This window comes from Haemaphysalis longicornis, unplaced genomic scaffold, assembly GCF_048455015.1.
Source record: "Haemaphysalis longicornis isolate Haplotype H1 unplaced genomic scaffold, Haemaphysalis longicornis Haplotype H1 scaffold_6, whole genome shotgun sequence".
NCBI lineage: Eukaryota > Metazoa > Arthropoda > Arachnida > Ixodida > Ixodidae > Haemaphysalis > Haemaphysalis longicornis.
This window is the reverse complement of record NW_027526407.1, coordinates 61,751,433-61,772,804: the sequence shown is the minus strand read 5'-3', so window position 1 is coordinate 61,772,804 and position 21,372 is coordinate 61,751,433. Positions and strand designations below refer to the sequence as shown.

At 45.6% G+C, this 21,372-nt stretch overlaps 2 protein-coding genes across 7 annotated transcripts in view; both read left to right on the top strand.

Annotated features, from left to right (window-relative positions):
* LOC144142801 (uncharacterized) overlaps positions 1-21,372 on the top strand; it is a gene marked incomplete in the record, with an annotated part of 266,299 nt that overhangs the window by 90,139 nt on the left and 154,788 nt on the right.
* Positions 1-21,372, top strand: part of LOC144142795 (uncharacterized) — a 66,629-nt gene that overhangs the window by 7,508 nt on the left and 37,749 nt on the right. For 5 of the 6 annotated variants that reach the window (XM_077674530.1, XM_077674529.1, XM_077674528.1 and 2 more), the window contains exons 2-3: positions 10,550-10,754; positions 15,235-15,327. In XM_077674530.1, the coding sequence (XP_077530656.1) occupies positions 10,550-10,754; positions 15,235-15,327 (298 nt within the window). The remainder of the gene's footprint in view (positions 1-10,549; positions 10,755-15,234; positions 15,328-21,372) is intronic. The other variant, XM_077674531.1, reaches the window with a different exon arrangement.

Genomic DNA, 21,372 nt, shown 5'->3' with positions numbered 1-21,372 from the left:
ACCGCTTTCTAGTTTCTGTTACTTGACGAGCCGGTTTTGCCGCCCCCTTTCTGCATCTCACGTTTAAACGCGAGGACTTTAGGAAGGGGTTTGGCTTTATCACGTTTTCGTAAATTGCGGCCACTTGTTGGTTTCGTTTCTGAAGTACGCACACATGGCATCGTTCTGAGCATACTTCTTTGCCGAATTCTTCATTCTTAAAGTACGTCATACGGGTCATCTTTGCACTAACGTACGTGTAATCACCAGCGCGCAACGTCTCTAACGGCGGTTTTCTGTGCTTTTGTCCCAAATAATTTTCTTTGTATATTTCACTTTGGTTGTTAATCCCTGCGGTGTGCACTGTTTCACTTTTTACGCAGCAGTTAGTTCAGTCTTCATATTCACGTATTCTCCCCTCGATTCGTCTGGAGGTTTCAAAACATAATCTGGCCACGAGATCGACATTTCTTAAGCTCGACGGAAAACCTAGTTTACCATGCACTTTAAAAATTTAGGAGGTGTGCGCAGTGTAAGCACATACCTTCCCCTAGTGCAATGTTTTTAGCTCGCAGGACAGCCGATGTCGACTCACAGGGCAGCCAATGTCAAATGGGGTGCCTTGGGTGATGATTACTTGCGAAACCTGCGCCCTTGATTCGGGGAGATCGCAATTTATTCGTTGGTATAAGACTTTTGCGGAATTTCCGACGTAACGGATTGATTTCGCGACCTCTGTTTCAAACTCAGCTTGCTAAACCCTCATTTTTTGTCTAATGACGGCCATAATATATTCAGTAAGGCTTGTTTTCTCAAAAATATTGTTAGAAATCCATGTGATAATAAAGAATTGACAAGTTATTCTTAACACGTTTAGTACGCGCAAAGCGGTCCCTCGTGCATTCTTCCAGTGAAGCAGCACCTCCGGATGTTCTCCGATTGGACTAACAGAAATTTTGACTGTGTATACATCATTTCATGTTATCATATAACCAACTGAAAGTAGCCACGTCCTCACGAACCATTTGTTTTTTCTTCTTGGAAGCAAGGGAATAGATAGAAGGCTATTTTGTCAGCTTAAGTGTGTGTGGCTTTTTCCAAGGGGGGATTCTCGCCGCTTTCCCAAGCACTAAGCAATTAGTTTTGTACACTTTTCTGCCGGGAGATAAAATTTATTGACAAGGATACAATTGGTGCTTTATCACCAGCTGATGTGGCTGTTAAAGGGTCACTGAATGCAAAATACCAATTTGCGTTGGATAGATAGATTAGCTCACCAACAACAGCACTATGTCACTTTTACGCGAAGATTTTTTTGCAAATAGGCTAAAAAGTAGCGGAAAATTTAAGACTGCTGTCGCCGCCACTGTCTACAATAGGCAACCCACACAGGAAGTGGCTCGAACTGCCTGACAAGTATTTTAATATTACGTGCTCGCAACTTAAAAAAAAAACTTAACTGGAAGTTTTTGATGGTGTCATGTTGGAACGCCGAAGGAAATAACAAAGATAGAAAAAATACGATGGGAGCCAAGTGACAAGTTCACTTCGGTTTTGAAGAAATTTTTGGTACCAGGCTCCAAATACAAGTGCGTGGCCATTGTGCAGTATACGGTGTGCATAGTCACTTTTATTACGTCCCTATGCGTAATTTTTCCGCGTTAAAAAATCACGACAACGCTTGTTTCGGCTAAATTCAGCATGTCCAAGTCTTCCCTGGCTTCCGCAACGTCTTCCCTGGCTGCCGCTGGATGGCCCTACTCGTCCATGCTGGCGGCAGTGCCACTATGCAAGGCCGCGCGCTGGAGCCACGCACAAGCGGTTAGTTCTACGTCGGCCTTCACGCAGCCTAAAAAGGAAAATATGCTTATATGCTTTTCTTCACTAAAGCGTCAATACTGATCCCAGCGACAATAAAAAAAACATTTTGTTTAGTGGTTAGAAGCAGCTAGGATGCGGGTGTTCGCGAAGCACGGCTGATTTGGCCGAAGCTAACGAAACCGCGGGGTACGTTGTAGAGTTTTTTTCGGTTGCTTCTATAATGCTATACATCACCGCGGCCTCGCTTGTTTCTGGTTTATCGCATGGGGTTTATCGGGACGAAAACAGCACCAGTCCCTGTTTGCAATGTAATTGCTGTTAAGTCTACCAGGAAGAAAAACGCATTGTTCTAATAGTGATATTCGAGCATGTAAGGCATCTGGGCACCGAATTATTGCTACAATCGCTAAGGGATGGAAGACTTTCGTTCGAAACAAACTTGACGGTTGCCTTCAGTGTCAAGCCGCTTTTGGGATAGTCTGAGGCTGTTCCATAGCCCTTCCTCATAGTCACGTACGCTTTGCGGTTTCACCGCATTAGATTTCATTGAATCCCTGGCTAGTGATGTCGCACGATGGTGATGTGACGTTATACCAAAAGTCGCATGCTTTCCACAGCAATTTTGTTTAGTATGCTACTTCGAGTTGGGACGTCGCTTCTTATCATGACATTTCAGTTTCTCCCGGAATATTTTACCGCATCTCTTATGCTAATAACGAGAATTGCGCAAGCAAGCGAATCTGATTTTTTTTTCGGCCGTAGACTGCATTGCCATTTGACAGGTAGGGGGATATGGATTACGCACGAGTACGGGGACATGATGGCTTAGCGCTAGGAAAGTTCAGGCTGTACGACAAAAATTATTCGTTGGTGTGCACTTGCTGCACAACCGTTCAACTTCTTCGTCACCATATGAAAAGAATATGAACAATTATCGCTACCAATGATTGTGATGTGTACAGCGTCGCATTTAACCACGCATTACGGCCGTAATCATCCAACCTTCACGTGAACACGTGAAGTTTCTTTACATCTTTTTCAGGAACTGCAGAAGCAATCTTCTGCGTTTCCTGAGAAAGATGTGCCATCAGCGTAGTCTTAATTTTGCGTTTAGTTTGCAATTACGACCCGAATAAATACTATTGAGTAGGTGGAGAGTAAGTATACAGCGTTAGCGGAGAAAAGCTTCAAGGTGTCGGAAGGATACTTGTGACAGCTGGCAAAAAGTATAGGAGATGTTTCGTTACAGTCCTGCTGGAACCACAAGTTTCGCCAGAATCGTCCATAAAGGAAAATTCCGTTCTTGTGTGGTTTCAATCCGGCAACTTCTCGGGCGCGCTCAGCGCCATCTTCAGCAGCGCTTCGAATACGCACGCCTCCAGTTGTTTGGTGCAACTGCTTAAAGTGGTCATGCAGACTAAATACAAATTTGTTTTGCTCGAAGATGTCGTATTTTATAGTGACCACAGTGCATTTCCGGAAGCAAGCGCTGCTTTATTCCTTGAGAAAAAATAATCAATGTAAGGTAAAATTTAGAATCTTCTACCAAATCGTGTTTACATGAAGTTGGTGATTGCGCAACCAGGATGGGTCTTCAAGCGAATGTTAGTGCGCTGTTTATTCTGCAGCAGACTACCGACCGGCTTGTTTACCGTCAGTCCTCCTAGATGGCACCACCATTCTGCGCAGGACCGCTGTCCGTCCTGGCTTTGTCTCTGACCGTATTTGCACCTGGCATGTTTTTGTGGCGGTGGTAATTGTATCTTAAAACATGGGGTACGCACGACAAACATGGTCTCTCAAGACAATGTCGTTTACACCAATCGGCCATTACCTAGTGGTACAACCCCAAAGCGAACTTATAAGCCCTGCCTAACTTGCGCTTGCCTTTTCCTTCCTCAGCAAATCGCATAGCTGTGAATATTAGGTCATAGGTTTTAGGGCGGGAAATGACCTAGTGAGTCACATAGACCTTCCGTTTTTGCTAATTGCGTAGCTTATTTGAGCAAGTTTAACGTTAAAAGCGGTTTCGGTGATCCTAACGAGGCAATAATTCGAATGAACCAAATTTGTGGTTTGACTCCATGGCCCTTTTAATAAAGCCTTGCAGTTGTTAAAAATTGCCCCCATCTCCCCGCGAGGGAACCCTGGTGTGATGCGGCGCATGCATATGCGAAATGAGGGAGTACAGGTGTTTTAGCAACCACCACCCAGCTCTTTATTACTTTTAAGAATGATGACTTGATGGTCAGTACTAAGTGCACAGTGAGCGGTTGCCGCAGCAGTGGTCGAATCTTGGTTTCATCGTCGATGTTCGAGAAGAACGAGAGCGAGCGCTGAGTGAACCGCCACGTAGCGATACCCGCTTTATATTCACAGCGCTTGAAGGAGACGAGACCGCGGGAGAGAGTCGCGCATGGGCGCACATGCCCACCGGAGCAGCTGTTAAGGCAGCGTTAACGCAGCGAAGCGCGCGCCAACCAAGCGCGCCAGCTGCCGAGGGTTGCGCACAGCTGTGGGAGAGACGAACGGAGGAGAGTCGCGCATGCGCAGGTGGCGTGCGGACGGACGCCGACGACGCAGGAGGGACATGCCTCAGAGCAAGAGATGCGCCGCATCTAAAAACGAATAAATGTCTATTTGGTGGTCTGTACACTATACAAACAAATTACCGGCATAAAAACCGTATTATCTGCATATTTCTTGGCATAAGACAACGTGAGTAACCTGAGGTGCCCGGCTGGCACCTATCTTGGAACAAAACGTCGCGGTCATAACCACGCGTTAATCCTCACATGACCACCTCCACAATTCTAAACATACCGACCCACGGGGATCGGCCAGTGGCCCCGACACCTGCTTAAGGAATATATACGATTGCAATGACTTTTATGAAGCGCTTTACAGCTGATCTCCGCTACGTCTAATTGAGGGGTACGGAATCAGAAAACGTTTTCTCATTCACAAAAATTATGGTGTGGACAAATTCCTACTTCATGGGAACAAAGTTTGGACTTACTCTCCTGGATACGAGTGGATATATCTTGTTACTGAGGAGTGGGATTGTCATGAGTGCCCCTTACAAGTTCGTAATTGAATCGTGATTTTGGATGAAACTGTTAGCTTGGCTGGGATACGATTAAAACACTGATTCATATGCGCTATGTATGCTGAAGGTATGTTCCGAATATTATTCAGAACCTGCTGGTTCTACTAGAATTTATTTCTCAGTGCATTTATGTTGGCCAGTTTGTTTAAAATGTGGTATTTTTGTACGGCTAGTGTCGATCACACACGTGCTTCAACGTGTTAGAATTTTTTTTCCGTGGCCCACGCACGACAAGTTCCATAAGGAATAAGCCACCACCTACCGCCAGCTTGAAACCAAACACACCCACAAGGCACCGTCCTCCACACCATCCACTTCACCTCCTACTCTGCCACCTGCAAGCTCTGACACCAACCCTGTGCACTCTACCCCATAATATGATCGTAGCCAGCCTGGACCACTGTGATCAGCTACGACTGGTAGAAACTGCCCGCCAGGCAGACCACCAAGGGACATCTGTACTTCTAAGACCCCCCATGGCTATCGGCCCCGAGTTTTAGGTTCCAATAAACTTTATTCCTACTTTGTCGCAGATATTACAGTAAATGCGTGGCTGAGCTCATATCTGAAAAGGGAAAAGTTCTTCCTAGCCTGCAGATCTTTGATTGAACCTGTGGTTATTTTACTATACAGCTGAAACACACCCATCAGACCATATTCTTTCGGAAACAAGTTTCAATTCGAGGTTTTGTATTCAATTTTTGCGGCCAGTTCAAAGGAAAAAGAGACGGATGAATTCAACAGAGATGGCGCATTTCGCTCGTTCACGCAGTTAACTCCTAATTTGCATGCTGTTGCTGACGCCTGCCAATTTTTTAAATGCACGCATATCCCATCTCAGCATGGCGCAAAAAATGACGAAGCCAGCACCTAACAACACTCTGTGCGGGTTCATTAGCTTCTGTACGATATCCCCATATGACCACCAGCAATACTCGATGCTCGGTATTTTATTTCCCTTTGAAAGCAACAGCTCTAAAACATACCAAACATCCCACTATGTTTTTTCCCACTACAAGAATAGGACAAATATCTTGTCTCTAACATTTGACTGCGCATTGTAGTTCTGAGCAGCTCCGAATTTAATTTGACCGTAGCATGTCTATTGCGGGAGCAAATTTGGGCTGCCCAGGAACTGCTCAACGCTGCACTACACTGTAAAAAGAATTTTCCTAGAAAACAAACTTCTGGCAGCTATTCTGCAAGAAATTTTTTGTTAGTTTGTTGTCTTCATTTTGTGTTTCTGTGATATCAAATGCATTTTCGGTTTTTTACTACAGAAAACTCATGTCAACTCCTTGTTTTCAGTTTTCACATTTTTTACAAAATGGGCGTTATTTAAGGTTGTCTTCTTCCACAGAAAATCTGTGAACATGACTTTTTTATCGTCCACGTTTTTACAGAATATTCGTGTTGTGCATACATTGTTTTCCCTTACCAAAATTATAACGACTTACTATTTCACGTATCTGGTCTTTGTCTGAATGGTTTTGTTCATTTGACAGGTATACGGTAGAAACACCAATCCCCGTCAAAATATGTAAAAAAGTATTCAGCCTCTTAACCCTTTCAGCCTTTAATTTTTTCTTTCCATTATACGAATTTTGTATGTGTTTTCTTTATTGGACCCTATAAGCCTGAAAACGAAAAATTCAGCTTGTGATGCATGGGAATAGCGATTCATAAGGATGATATTTGTTTGGGGTCAGGTAAAAAATGTTAAATTTACAACAGAACAGTTTTGCCTTGTCTTCCTAAATTTTGGGAAACAGTAAGCCCACATACAAAAAATGAGGTTGGTAGGGCAAGAATTTTTAAATTTACGACATTGTCATCAAACTAGAACCTCGGTCCTCGGGGTCATCCTGGCTTCAGTTTGGCCTTCACTGCAATGCCTGCCTTTTTCTATCTTTCAGCTATGGCAAAAATTAACAATGGTCATATATATAGAAAGGGCGTCCTTGAAGAACTATTTCGCAGAAAACTAGCTCTCTTGGTTTTTTTCTCAAACTGCTTTTCATTGGCTTCTTTTGTTTCATATCCTAACCAAGGAACTGTAACGTTTTGGTGCAAGGCCCTGTCGTTTGAATCATCCTTATTGTCTCATTCAGAGAAAGTGTACGGGGAGGGGGTGTGGCGGAGGAGGACAGAAGTCACCGCATATTTAAATTGTATAGTCTGTCAACCTAGCGACCAGAGAGGCCATCTTTGGCAACTTCGTCACCTTTGTGCTCTGTCCGGGTTGATGGCTGCAATTGCCCTGGATCAAGACGAGCGTAGGCTCCGCATATAAAATACATGTGCACCAACGAAACATCGTTTCCAGGTCTCTATGTTGTGCTACCATGCTATAATAACTAACAGGTGCCACTTATTTGAAATCAATTGTTAAGCTAGATTAAGGTGCTTGGTAATGTATTCTCTTTTTTTATGCTACGGAGGGGTCCAAATTTTACCACCTGAACACACGAAAAAAATATATACAGCAGGATATCAAGATTACGAGGTGGTGAAAAGTACAGTTCACTCAAACAAAATTATCTGAGATCCAGTGGTTCACCTTTAAGAATACGTGAGCACCTCTCCTCTCTTACCCAAGCAAACCTAAGGCTCGCTGTTATCTGCTCGCGTTTTCGCCTAGAAAGAGGTCATTTGCAAAAGACCTGATTTCAAAATTGCAGGACCGCAACAGAACGACGTCGATCAGTCGCTATTTTGATGACTCGGTAAATTTCTGCAAAACATTAGGAATATTTTATTGTATTTTATGCGCATTATTAGTGCCGAATTCTTTGATTTCACGTCTGCTATTGGCTAAAGCGAAGAAAAAACAGAAGATATGTGTTTCTGTTAAGACGTTTCTTTTAACCAACCGTCACAGAAAATGTCTTTATGGCAACAGACATCGCATGTAAAGATCCTACATTATGCCAAAAGATCCAAGTTATGCCAATGAACTCCTATTCTATTTGTACAAGTTTTTTACATTGTGCGCAGCAAATAAGAGACCAGCCGCTTCTGCAGTTAAACTAGAGAAGTAGGCGTGCCTGATTACGGGGCGGGAGCTAATCCTCCCCGAATTATTGCTGCAAGTTTTTTACATAACCCTGAATTTCTTACATTTATTCATTTTCTCCATGCAATGAAAAACAAACTGTCGTAGTGAACAAACACAGCTCACTGAAAAAAAGCAGAACCTGCACTTTGGCTACGGCATCAGCAGTTCTCCGTCAAAGATAATTTTTTGCGCCTCATTATAAATTACAGCATGGGCATCTTTGTTAGCTATCGCTCATCTATGCACCTATTAATAATTACGTGGTATATCAAAGTGAATAACTTCCGTATCTAGTTTTTTCCCTGTTTGTAAAGCAAACAATCCAAAAACGCGTAATAAAAAGGTAATTTTTAGGATAAGCAATGTACGATGAGCAATTGAATAATAATTCTTCACAGGTGCAAAACGCGCGAGTTCAGCAACGAAGCCTGCGTTACTGTAGCTATTTGTTAAATTTTGGTTGCAAACTAAAATCGTGTTTTAGTATACTCATCGCACATGACACTTTTCACCCTGGATGCCCTTATTGAACTGGATAATTGGTGTTGCGATTATCTATAGAAGCTGAAATAGTCGTGCAGTTCAATGCGTAATTCGGTCGAGAATTCCCTTTGAACGGTAAATGCTGATGCACATCCATTAGGACAATTTGAGGCGGGTTTTTTAAGCCGGGCTACATCTTGCCTCAATGGGTCAGTGGGTCAGGCATCGTCCTGCTTACCACGAGGACGTGGGTTTGATTCCGGCCGCGGTGGCCACCTTTATTACGTAGGTGGAAGGTCAAAACACCCGTGTGACCCGCCGCGGTGGCTCAGTGGCTAAGGCGTTACGCTGCTGAGCAGGAGGTCGCGGGTTCGATTCTCGGCCGCGGCGGCCGCTTTTCTGATGGAGGCGAAAAGCAAAAACGCCCGTGTGTACGAGATTTCGGCGCACGATAAAGATCCCCAGGTGGTCAAAATTAATCCGGAGCCCTCCACTACGGCGCGCCTCATCGCCTGCGTTGCGTCGGCGCGTTAAACCCCACAATCAATCAAAACACCCGTGTGTTTAGATTTCGATGGACGTAAGAGATTTCCACCTAGTAAATATCAAACCGGAGCGGAGCCCTCCACTACAGCGCACCTCAAAGCCAAAGGCAAAGCCAAACGCACGTTATACCCCTCAATCCGAGTTATTGGGACCTAATCCCGGGTACTAATGTGCTCTCAAATTTCCCGCTTTGTAATCGTGCCAGCCAGATTCCAATTTAACAACGTCAACGGAATTCGAACTCACAGCCATTCGCGAGGCGCTTTTGTACCTAAAACAAGAATTACCACAACAATGGGCTCTGCTTTGCGACTCCAGGCCAGCTCTCCAGTGTCTGCAGTCTGCTCTTCGTCGCGGCCCGGACGAACAGCTTGTTTCCGAGATTCATCAAGAGTATGACTTCCTAGTGCACAATATTATTTTTGAATGGCTCCCAAGCCACTCCGGTATTCCTGGGAATGAATGTGCGACAAAGCGGCTCATATTGCCCATAAAGTGCCCACTTTGCCGACATCCCGTTACCGCGCCATGATGCTGTGAGGTCACTCCGCTCCATCGCCAGCAAAATCAATCTTACTCTTCGGAATACGCCGGAGTTTTATAACTCCCACCTGTACTTGCTAGACCCCGACCTGCAGCGCTACATACCCACTAACATTCCACGTTCGGATGCCACCGTACTGTGCCGCCTGTAGATAGGAGTTGCTGTCACCAAACCTTACTCCTTCACTATCGGCATGACTGACAGCCCTAATTGTGACATGTGTGCCATGGACGAGACACCCAAACACCTCTTGTGCCACTGCGCCCAGTTTGCAACGCAGAGACTGCACCTGTCAACCACATTCCGGAAACTCGACAACCAGCCATTAACTGCGCAGACTGTTCTGTGTCACAGGCGTTGCTCATACCAGTCCCAAAAGGCCACAAAAGCATTACTTCGTTTTTTAAAAGACAGGGGCTTGTCTGAACGATTATAGAGACAGTGCGTATCATTATTTATTCACCACTTCACTAGTTCACCTGTTAAGTTTAGGCTTTACTATCGCCCATTGTTTTGTTTTTCTAGTTACCTTTAATTTTTCTTTTCTTGCTCCTCAAGCTCTACTCCCTGTCTCTTCAACACCCTTTAGTTCTCTTTAAATCCCTCCTTCCCCACTTTGTATGCCTAGGGTAGCCAACCGCAGTGTAACGTGCTGAACCTGCTGCCATTCATGCACTGTATTTTCCTTCCTTGCTCCCCGCATTGTGGGAACCTGAGAACTTCTAATTTCACGCTTTGTGGAAACTGCTTTCCTGTTTTCGGCAGACCTGCCAGCTAATTTTGCTCGTTGCCAAGTTACCTTTTGTAACTTCTAAACAAATGTACCAAGCAGATCTTAAATTGAGAGTTGAAGCAGTGAGTTGTACAAATGATTTTACATTGTCAAAAATTTTACAAATTCAAAAAAATTGAAAGCAATAACGCTGGCTGCTCGAAATGTGCATGCGTGATATGGTACTATGGTAAAGCATTGAGTGCGAAGGTATTAACACCGCCATTTTTCTTGCAGCTTCGAGGTGAATATCGACCTAGGAGACTTCCAGCTGGATTGCAGAGCCTATTTCAAGGACCCTGACAAGATTATTAGATGCATAAACTGTGGTTCCAGTCCTGACGGTATATACAGCATGGATAGTAATTATGGATTTTGCAGAAGCTGCTTTTTCGGTCCTTCGGCGTACAGTTCTTCAGGAGGCACTATCCATACGCATCAGGTAATACACATAGATTTTCTTTACTTTCCACACATCTTAGTACCTCAAAAAGAATAGAAGTTGATACAACAGTTACTGTTTCAATGTGGATACCGTTAGACTCCCCATAGTAGCATTTTTGTAGCGTGACGAAAGATGAATACCCCAAACACATGATGCCCGCCCACCCTGTACTCTTTTAAAGTTCCATCTTGCTTCAGGCTGTAAAAAGTGCAAAATAGCTTTTGAGCTGCACGCCAGTATCTTCCAACGGCTCCACTGGAAAAACGACGTTAAATGTCCCGTCGCTTATTATCGAAACAGCGGTCCCAGTTTCAAGTTGTATCACAAGTGGAACGTTATTCTATTGACGAGAGCCTTCATTTGCGTGGGTTCTGGTCTGCTAACACGGAGTGACCGCAAGGTGTATTGCTCATCTTCTCAGGCTTCGTTTCCGGCAGGTCATCCATGTCGTAAACAGAACTCGAGCCAGTCCGATGCTTTTTGTTAAAATGATGTGCCTTACACACCCTTGCGAAGTGACGCTGCAGACCACACTTGAAACAGCCAATGTTGCGGTACCGGCAGCGCGATGTTAGGTGCTTCCCGCTGCACCGGGCGCACCTTGCGGGCGCAGAACAAATTTCCGTAGTAGTCACAAGTTTTAAGTTTTTTTTTCATTTAAAAGGCAGGCAGTCGAGGTAGTCAGTAACCCGTAGCTGCACTTAACTCGGTAGATGATTGCAGCATTGGCCCAGTGCGTTTGCGGGTGATGCGCAGTCAGATTGTCTGTGGAACTAACGACTCCGCAATGCAGACCCGCTTCTTGGAAAGCGTGGAAATGGACTTGGAAACTGCAAAAACTCTTGTGATGGTGGTAGAAGCCGCAAGAAAATGCGCCGAATGGCTCTCGCGGGCCTTGGTGGTGTCAGCCAGCGCCGCCACCACAACCTACAACGGGGTCTGAGGGCACCCATTCCTCCATGGCAACGATAATATCGCAGCAACAAAGTTAGATAACGCTTGCGTGAGCAGGCGCCGAACGCGGTGGGAAGACAAACCAAAACGCTCACACCGTAGAGAAACATCCCCCTCGCGAGGGGCACGATCAAATGCAGAGCATTTCCGGGGGCGCACGACGTTAAGTAGTTTGCGTTACGTTAGTGTTGTTGCACTTGTGGCAACTGCTGACGAGAGAGCGCTCGTCAGCAGTAATTTGAATGAGTCAACGATATAAGGCGCATTCGTAGCGTCCCATTCTGTGTCGGCTTTGTGGCGCAGTGGGTAGAGCACCATGTACATTGCGTTCCGCCCGCAGGGTCGAGGGATCGAAACCTGGCGCCGGATGGTATTTTCTTTTATATAGTGTAGGGGGAGGGGTGCGGACAACGACGGTGCAGACTACGACGGGACAACGCGGGTGACATCGTGAGTTACTGAAATGCTCTGCATTTAAAATGTGATCTGTTCTGCAGAGATAGCGCACGCCCGAGGGTCGGTCCAAATGCTGATTGGCCTACCCCGCCGGCAGTACGTTTCTTTCAGTGTAGGACGCTTCAATAACGCGCGCCTGCCGTACAGGGTGGAGACACGTATACGTTGACGCCTCCATTATAGTCCCTCACTTGCCGCCGCAGCAAGACACTGTAGCCAGAAACTGTAATTTTGGCCGCAACATGGTTGTCTCGGCTTCACCTTATTAATTCACCTTATCTATTTTGCGATTGTGGGTCTTGCGGGAAACGAAAACTGTGCGTTGAGAACTTTGACCGAATAGCTGCGGCACGGAGCCGTTCAATGACTGTATCCACATGCTATGGCGGCGCTGACATCTAGGCACCCTATTTCAGTAGTTATAAAAGCGCCATCTCATGGCGCTACAGCCTTTTGCACAGGCCGACGGCAACACCATTACGTTTCTTCCTCCTTTAACAAAAAGAAGCAACAACACCATTACGTTCCTTCCTCCTTTAACAAAAAGAAGCAAACTAAAAAACCCTCAAAAAAAGAGAACAAACACCATAATTCGCATACATAGAGTTCAAATTGGATACTGGGGCACATATCGTCTAAGTGGTTTTCGCACGCCCTAGTTGTGGTGAATTGGTGTCTGAGGGGGCACCACTGGCTTCAGGGCGTTAATAATGGCACTGGCACAGCCACACGGACCACTGGAGACTCACGTGAATTTCAGTTCACGAGATGAAACACCGGTAGTTGAAATGATAAGAAAGCCCTTCTGGGGCATCGGCCTCAGCAGCACCTGCACATCAAGAATCATGAATGGCTCCGCACGTAGAACATCCGGTGGGTTTGCCTGAGAGCACCCAGGATGTTGTGGCAACTCAGGCTGCCACGCTAGTGCCCAGACGTGATCGTGGTGCCTCGTTCACTGGCGGCCATCTGGTAGTATTAGAACGGCTGAAAAACATTTGTTCACTTCCCCGCTGCCTGCCCCCAGGCAGGCCCTGGACGAAAATTGCGAGCAAAAACAGTCGTTCCTGGCAGAATACTCTATCACCTCCGGATCCCCTTTTAACTCGGAGAGTAAGGGCCGTATTCTGAGTCCCTCCTCCACTCCATTTGCTCCCTTCACTCGGTTGAGGAGCAGATTCCGGCTATGCTTGTGCATGGGGAAATCGATTTCAAGGCTCTCCTCCACTGGAGGCTCGAGAGGAGGAAGGGTTCAGAATACCAGGGTAAGAGATCTTTGGGTACCTCACTGGGGTCCGTAAATCAGGCCGCAGAACGTCTGGCGCTGTTTTCAACTTCAGACCTGTGAGAATGTCAGGGGGGCTGAAACAGGGCACTTCGTGAGGCGTCTGGTATGCAAGCAACATTCTGCTATCTGCAAGTGAAAAAAATCTCCGGAATCCGCTTTTTTTAGCTTCTGCTAATTTGTCTGTAGCACACCATTCACTGCACCATAACAGGGTCGGAGGTACGAAGGTGAATGAATTTGTCGGAGGCTGTTTATACCCAAGAAGATCTTGCATTCTTTACTCACGAATGCTGTGCGAATGTAGGATACGACCGATACGACCACTTCAGGGAGCTCATGCGCAGCGAGCATTTTTCGCATGTAGTCAAAGGAGGCTGCAGCCGACGGGCTAGATACGGGGAAACTTTTATTCATTTCGGGTACGCGTCGACTGCTATGAATAAAGCATTCCTCAGTAGTTCGGCCGCCACACGGTTACAATGCTGCCACACGGCTACAAAGGAAAAGCTTTCCTTTGTAGCCGTGTGGCTGCATTTAGGTGGATGTCAAACTTTCCTTTACAGAAACTTACTCCACCTTGGGGATTTCCCCTAAACCTGGTCGATTAACACCTGTCCTTCACTTCGAGTTGTTGATCAATTCGCTTTTGCGCTACTAACGGCTACCCTCCTGGTTATCTCATTTGGTAGAGCGACTGCTCCGGTTAAGCAGTGGTCCCGGGTTCGTATCCTGGACCAGGACGAATTTTTCTTCAACTGCGAAGTTTCCGAGAAAGCTGTATAGCTTTCCTTTGTAGCCGTGTGGCTGCATTTAGGTGGATGTCAAACTTTCCTTTACAAAATAGCAAATTGCATACATCTGGCTTAGTGTTCCTTGTTTTTACGTCCGTTTTAAGGTTTCTTTTGATGAAGATCAACTGTTAAACTCACGGATATGAATACATGAGAACTATTGTTCCTAGACATTTGTGAATGGCCTCATGTAGTCAAGCGAGTCGTAAAAACACCTAAAAATGATGCCTTCCTCGTAAAACCCACCCTTAGGAATAAAATATAACAGCAGCTAATTTGCAACTATTAAGAGCAAGGCGGTAGGGTTGAATCTTACACTGAAATAATAGGGTCTAGAGGGGCGGGTTAATTGGCCGTGAAGAATAATGGCCATCGCGACGTGCAAACGCCCCTCAAACCAGTCCCATTTCAGTACGGCGTGCAAAGAGGGCGCATTTTGATATGGACTGTAAAGTCGGTATCGTGGCATGAGTGGGACATATTCGTTCATGTACAGTGGTGAGGTAAGGGGAAAACACCATGAACATTCCCAAAAAGTCCAGTGTTTCGATACAGGGGGGTGAATATAAATAAATCCAATTTATCGTTCAAGTGGCCAACTTTTGTGCCTACATAATGAAATACCGAAAACTAGCAGGGTTATTATTGCACAAATTCCAGCAATGGCGATGCTCGCCATAAAGAAAAACTGCTGGAGGAATAACAGCTAAAAGTAGCTACGTAAGAGTACCAGGAAGTAATACATCACGTGTTTTCGTCCTTTCTAGCAATGTTGGCAACCAAACAGATCTGTGTACTCACTATGAAGTGAAAAAAGTGAAAAATCTTTTTATGAGATACAGGTACATCTTTTCCTGAACCATTATTCGAAAGAATACGTTGTTATTCTCTGAAGTTCCGTTTCATTCACCGCATGTCGAGAGCATTTGTGTTTAACAGCACTTTTTGATATTGATGAGCGTTACAATATTTTCTATTCTGGCATCAGATGGCCCCATTCGTTCGTTACAACACAGCTCTTCTCGACGCCGTTATTGAGTGTCCTGGATGCGGTCAACGTTGCAAGTATGAAGGTCTTAAGGTAAGAAATGTCGCTTTTAAAATAGTCATTTGCCTAATCTTAGGTGGGGTGCCCTAGTGTCACTAGGTAAGGTATAAGAGTAGCGGCACTCAGGCACGCAAGTCAGCAGCGGCGGCCATTTTGGTGTTTATCAGTGTTGCGAGATTGCCTCTTCTACCGCCTCGCCGCTAACAACACCGCCAAAGATGCAGCAAAACGGCATCTTCGTGCGCACTTCAGCTGCTGAAATGCTGCTACGAGCGTTATCTTTGATTCGTGTTCGGAACACCGTTAGTCGTGCGCAGCCGCAGAGCAGGGGGGACAAGCTAAGTGTTCCACAGTTTACCGACTGAAAATGCACAAGCAACAAAATGGCAGCGCCCATGAACCGTCGCAGTGTAAACATTTATCACGTGATGCGAACTGACCAATGATCATGACGGCGGCACGGAACAATAGAAGAAAAGAGTGCCGATACTCTGTAACCTTATCTAGTGACACTAGGCTGCCCCATGTTTCGCTCTTACGTGCAGGCTGAAAAGATTTCACAGGTGATTTATTATTATACGCTTATTTCAATTACACTTGGAAATAGTTTCATCTTCAGTCACTACATCGGTTCACAAATCTAGAAGGGATACAATCATTTTTATGATCCTCTAAATAAAACACTAAATTGTTTTAACTATGCAACGTTTGTAATATGATAACGTTATTGTGTTAATGTGTTATAATGTGTAACGTTTGTAATGTGTTAAATGTACGAATGTTTAGGCGAACATATTTGAAATCGATTCTAGCAGGCGCCGCCTATAAGGAGAATATTTTTGCCTGTTTCCCCTTTTGTTTGACTTCGGCACTATTAGGCACGTCATACGTTTTTGGTAATGGGTCAGATTATCAGGGAAATCGAAGAGGTACAACAAGTTCACAATGTTGCTTCCAAATATTTTTTACCAAAGATTACGCTGCTTCTAAACATCTGCCTATTCGCACAGTAATGCATATGTTCCGAAACCACAGGCGATTGTATTTTGCGTAGAGCCGGTGCCCTAGCTCACACACACGGTTAGCACGCTATTTTATTACCTTAATCGTAGAAAAAGCAGTGCAGGTATTGTTATTTCGCCAGCTTTGTCGGTAGTTTGTTGCGGGGCACACAATCTTCTTACAGGATATTATTTAAAGGCTGGGGGACGCGTGTGTACGTTTTATGGACCTGAAACACGCTCTTTGAAATGCATATAAACTTTTGCGAACATTGCTGTTTGAGACATTTCATTTGTGCCTTTTAAATACCCACAGGCTGCGTTTATCCAAATGTTTTTTCAAAATAGTTCACTTTAAGCCAGTGAAATGCTGTATTAGTATGATACATGTTTCACCCGTCATATCGCCAACCTAATTAGGGTATGAACAATGAAACGCTAAATTGAAAATTTGCTAACATCACGCAGATGCAAATGCACTCGAAATTAAAGCCGGTAAATTCTACTTTTGTATAAACGGGTCCCATCACATGTCAACAACGAAATGACTGACAACATAGTTATTAATGAGCGGCATGGTTTTCGCAAACAATTTTCTGCTACGACACAGGTTGTTGAATTTGTTCGTGAGCTGGCTCCCAACGTTTATAAGGGGGAACGGGCAAACAGGTTGTCTTTACATTTTCATATAGCCTTTGGTACCGTTTCTCACTCTTTTCGCCTTGTTAATTTGCAGTTAACACATTTGTTCTGAAATGAGGACACCGCCTACTTCACAGGGTCTCCTGATTCCCCATCCCCACGCAGGATCGTGCAATAAAGTATTTCTCTCTCTCTCTCTCTCTCTGAAATGCGTTAACATGGATACAAGTTTCTTTTTTGAGAGACGTCAATGCGTTTTTGTAAACCAGAAATTTTCATTCAATGGTTATGTTATCAAGCGGGCCAGAGAGCTTCGTCCTTTTGGCACTAGTGTAGCTCCGATTCTGTTTTAAAGTTTCGAGCAGTTTAGGGGCTTAGACTGTCATTGTAGCTCGTCCGGGATGACGGTATATAGCCACCCATGTAACGTGTAACGTAACGGATAAGGCACCTAAACAGGGGCTTCGAAAAGATCCCGCTCCCACTTGTCGGGATTGAACCTGGGTCTCTCACGTTACGAAGCCGATATCAAACCCATTGGGCCACTTCGTCACACGAAGCCGATGTCAAATTCATTGGGCCACCCCACGGATCAAGAATATATAGGAGAGGAAACGCCCATTGCGGCCGGTGCGATCGAGCGACCAGATAATGTCACAATAATAGCTACGGCGACCGACGGAGCTCCACAGCTGCGACGGCGAACAATTTAACAGCGGCACCTGGTTGAATGTATTAGAAGCAATACTGTTGTTCGCAGCATTCGCCGCAAGGCGTGAATCGCTTTGCGCTCGAGCTGCTGCGCGACGCGGGGACGAAACGCGCGTTTATCTCGGGCGTAGCGTGTGCGCGCGCGTGCGCGCGTCATCGTCCCGCAACGGCAGTGATGCTGGCACTTTTCAGGCCACTGTCTTTTTTTTTTATTGCGGAAGTTTGCTATTCAGCATAAGGGGAAATTAAATTTATAGATACACCCCGGATTCCCGAAGGAATCGGAGTAGGGGGCCATGATGTGGTCCTTGTATCCACGCCATGAAGTCTGGCGGACGTCCGGGGTGCGGGCCGCAGGTGGCGATGTGCACATCCCGTAGGCTTCGCAGAGCAGGGCAACTCCACACCAGGTGCTCTGCTGTAGCCTGGCCAACTGGAGCGGGGCAAAAGGGGCAGGTGGAGTTGAACGGGGCATGGTATTGAGGAGGCCAGGACCTCGTTACAGCTGGCGTGAGGGCGACTCCAAGGCGAAGACGTCTGAGCAGGACCTCATCTTGGCGAGACAACCCGCCAGGGAGATCTGTACCGCGCGGGGGTATGAGAGCGCGCGCGGTGCGCCGTAGACGTTCTTTTGCACTGGCAAGGCGAACACCGTTTGACGAAGGTGCAAGAGGAGCTGGATAGTGCACACGCATGGGGTGTGTTCCGGCATCTGCAGCCTGCATTTCGGGGTGGCTATTCCGTTGGCGCCATGACACGCGCACACGACATGGGTAAGTGTCCATTATGTCCTGGATTTCTAGCAGAAGTTCGTTGGACGTGAGAGTTTTACGAAGCTCTCGAACAGCTGCCGACGAATCAGTCTAAATTGTACACTGTGGTGAAGCGTGGTTGATTAGCAACTATGTGTGTAGCAGAGCATCCCGCACTGCAAGGAGTTCTGCCTGCGTTGATGGCCACTTCTCTGTTGTTATGTAAGCGCAGGTCACTGGATCGGGAGCCACAGTCGGGCAGAGTATAGCCGTATGAAGTAAGGTATCGAAAGCACTGGCGTCGACAAACATCAGCGTAGACGAAGGGCTACCAATCTCCATAGAAGGCGGAATCGGAGCACCAACTGTCTGGGGATGAATACGGGCAACAGGTCGTGTATCCGTTAATTGGTGGAACTTCCATGGGGGCCGTCGCATAACCGTCAGGCCGTCAGGCCACTGTCGCATAACCAATAAATTTGCCGTGGCACTCAACTCGCTTCGAGCGCATCGCACGTGAGATAAGGCCATGCGTTTACAGGTTTTACTTTTTTTCTGCGTTTACAGGTTTGTATTTAGGGCTGCTGCTCGCGCAAGATTGCTTACGCATTAAAAGAAAATGCCCCTTTTATTCGCTCGTACCTGCCGGTTTAAATTTGACAGAAAATTAATCGCGAAGGCGGGCTCTTCAGCCAACGGAAGCGCAGAAGAGCGCACAGACTCTCACTTCGGCCACGGAATGTTTCAGCGGCCCGGCGAAATACCGACGCGATGCCGCGGCCGGGTTGGACTGGGCGAGCGCGAACAGAACGCGCGCCGGCCGTGGTGATGACCGCGCACTTCCTTCGCTTGCTGCCAGATGCCGGAAACTTGAAGTTCGCCAAGTGCTTGTGACGTTATCAGGCTGCCCCAGGAAGCTCAGTTTCCCCTCCTATTTTATTCTTGCTCCGTGGGCCACCCACACACACACGTTCCTCGAATGCGAAGTTTTGGCGGTGATAATACCCTGCGCCGTTGCCAATGTGGCTGCCGTTGCGAAGCCGCGAATCAGTACACAATAACCTAAATAGGGTGAAAAACAAGAATCAATGCATTTATTACCCCAAAATAGGGACAATTTCATCCAGTGTATATACGCATTTCAGTGGTTGCGGCGCCCTCTGCTGACTACTTTCGATATCCTCGCCAGGCAGATACAAAAACTACTCAAAAGAGGGCGCCACAGATTTTATTGCGAATTACTGCTCCGCACTTGACAGGTTTGACGTTGAGTGGAACTACTTTAATTTTTTTTGCAATAATATTTGTACCTGTACTTCGTCGCGCATACGTTTATATAGCGATTACTGCGTTTGATATTGACGCATTCGGACAAATGGTACGGAGTTTCATTGGAGTACAATTTGGATCGTATGGCAGGGTGGTGCCGAAGTGGAAATGGCATTGAATGAGAAAAAGTGTGTTCATATGCCTGTTGCAAAAAATAAACAAATATAAGCAGCAAACATCCCAAACACGTATGTATGATATTGCTACCGAGTGAAAATACAAACGTCTCGGCGTTGTTTTGCACATGAATGCTCCTGGAATACGGATATTAATCGTGTTATTGGTAGAGCTGCAAGGACTCTTGTATTTATTTCGTAGAACTTAAGATGCCCATATCAAGATTTAAGAGATACACCCTAATTAAACCGTGTTGGGACAATTTTGGAAAACGCATTCACAGTATAAGGCCCACTGCAGGCCAAGTAAACAAACGAACTCTGAAAAATTCGGAACAGAGATGCGTGGTACATTGCAAGATAATACAAATTAACAGACAGCAGCACTACCAGAAAAACCAAATTACGTTGGCACTCGATTTCTTAACGCCGAAAAAAAAAACTGGTTTTGAATTTTTTCTGTGTATTTTTCTGTGACACTGGAGTTGTTTGTAAAGACTATTTCAATCAATCTCATTACATATCCGGTCAAAATGCCCCCCCCCCCCCCCCAACACACACATAAAGGGAAAGAGTGCCGCGCAAGAGCAAGTACGTTTTTCTTATACTTTTAAGGGCTATTGGAGATTGGCGCCGGTAGCAAGAGACGCAAGTGCACTGTACCTATGAAGACATGTTTTATTCCTGCCTGTAAACGCCATGCTTAACACCCTTTGTCAAAGCTAGGTACTCTCTATATGAAGAATAAACTAATGAGCAGGAATATCAGAAAACTTCACATATTTATGACATATTCTTTGCAACATATTTCAGTTAATTGCACCGAGGTTCATTACAACTACAGTAGAACTTGACTGCACAAATCATAAATTAGTTACAGGGGTATTTATCTCGACTTGTGGTGTTCACAGTAAATTATCAACATTAACAAGAACTTTTTCTTCGTTCTCTTTTTCTCATACCCATACAGTATTCACCTGGTCCCAGTAAACAAATTTCAACAAGAAACAAACGTTACGGCTAATCAAGAGCAGCTTCAAAACGACGTGTCCCACTAATTTGGCAAGTCCACGACGTTTTATCGGTGTATATTACAAGCCCAGCAGGTGATCAGAGTTGTGAAAAATCATCATACTAGTAAGTTAAGGGCTGGTTAAAACTAGCAAAACATGCAACTTGCCCAGCGTCCAAGTTTTTCGCGGTGTTAAACCACTCCATCGGGGAGATTCCGTTTTCTTGTGGGTGCAAACCCGCCACTTCCTCTACGCGCAGTGCTCCGTTAATTAGTTTGCCTACAGAACCTTTTTAGTGTTTTCTGCAACAGCTCAACCAACCCCACTGTCTAGCCTCAGCAGCATTTTCAAAGCGTCAGTAGCCTAAGGGTAGAATGGTGGGTTTCGGCACGGAGGACCTGAGTGCAATTCCGAGCAATGCTGAAATTTGGGAAAACCCGCGATTTTGTTTCACTGTAAAATGTTCCTGTTGCTCAGTTGTACGCAATTTATTTACTTATTTATACAGAATACC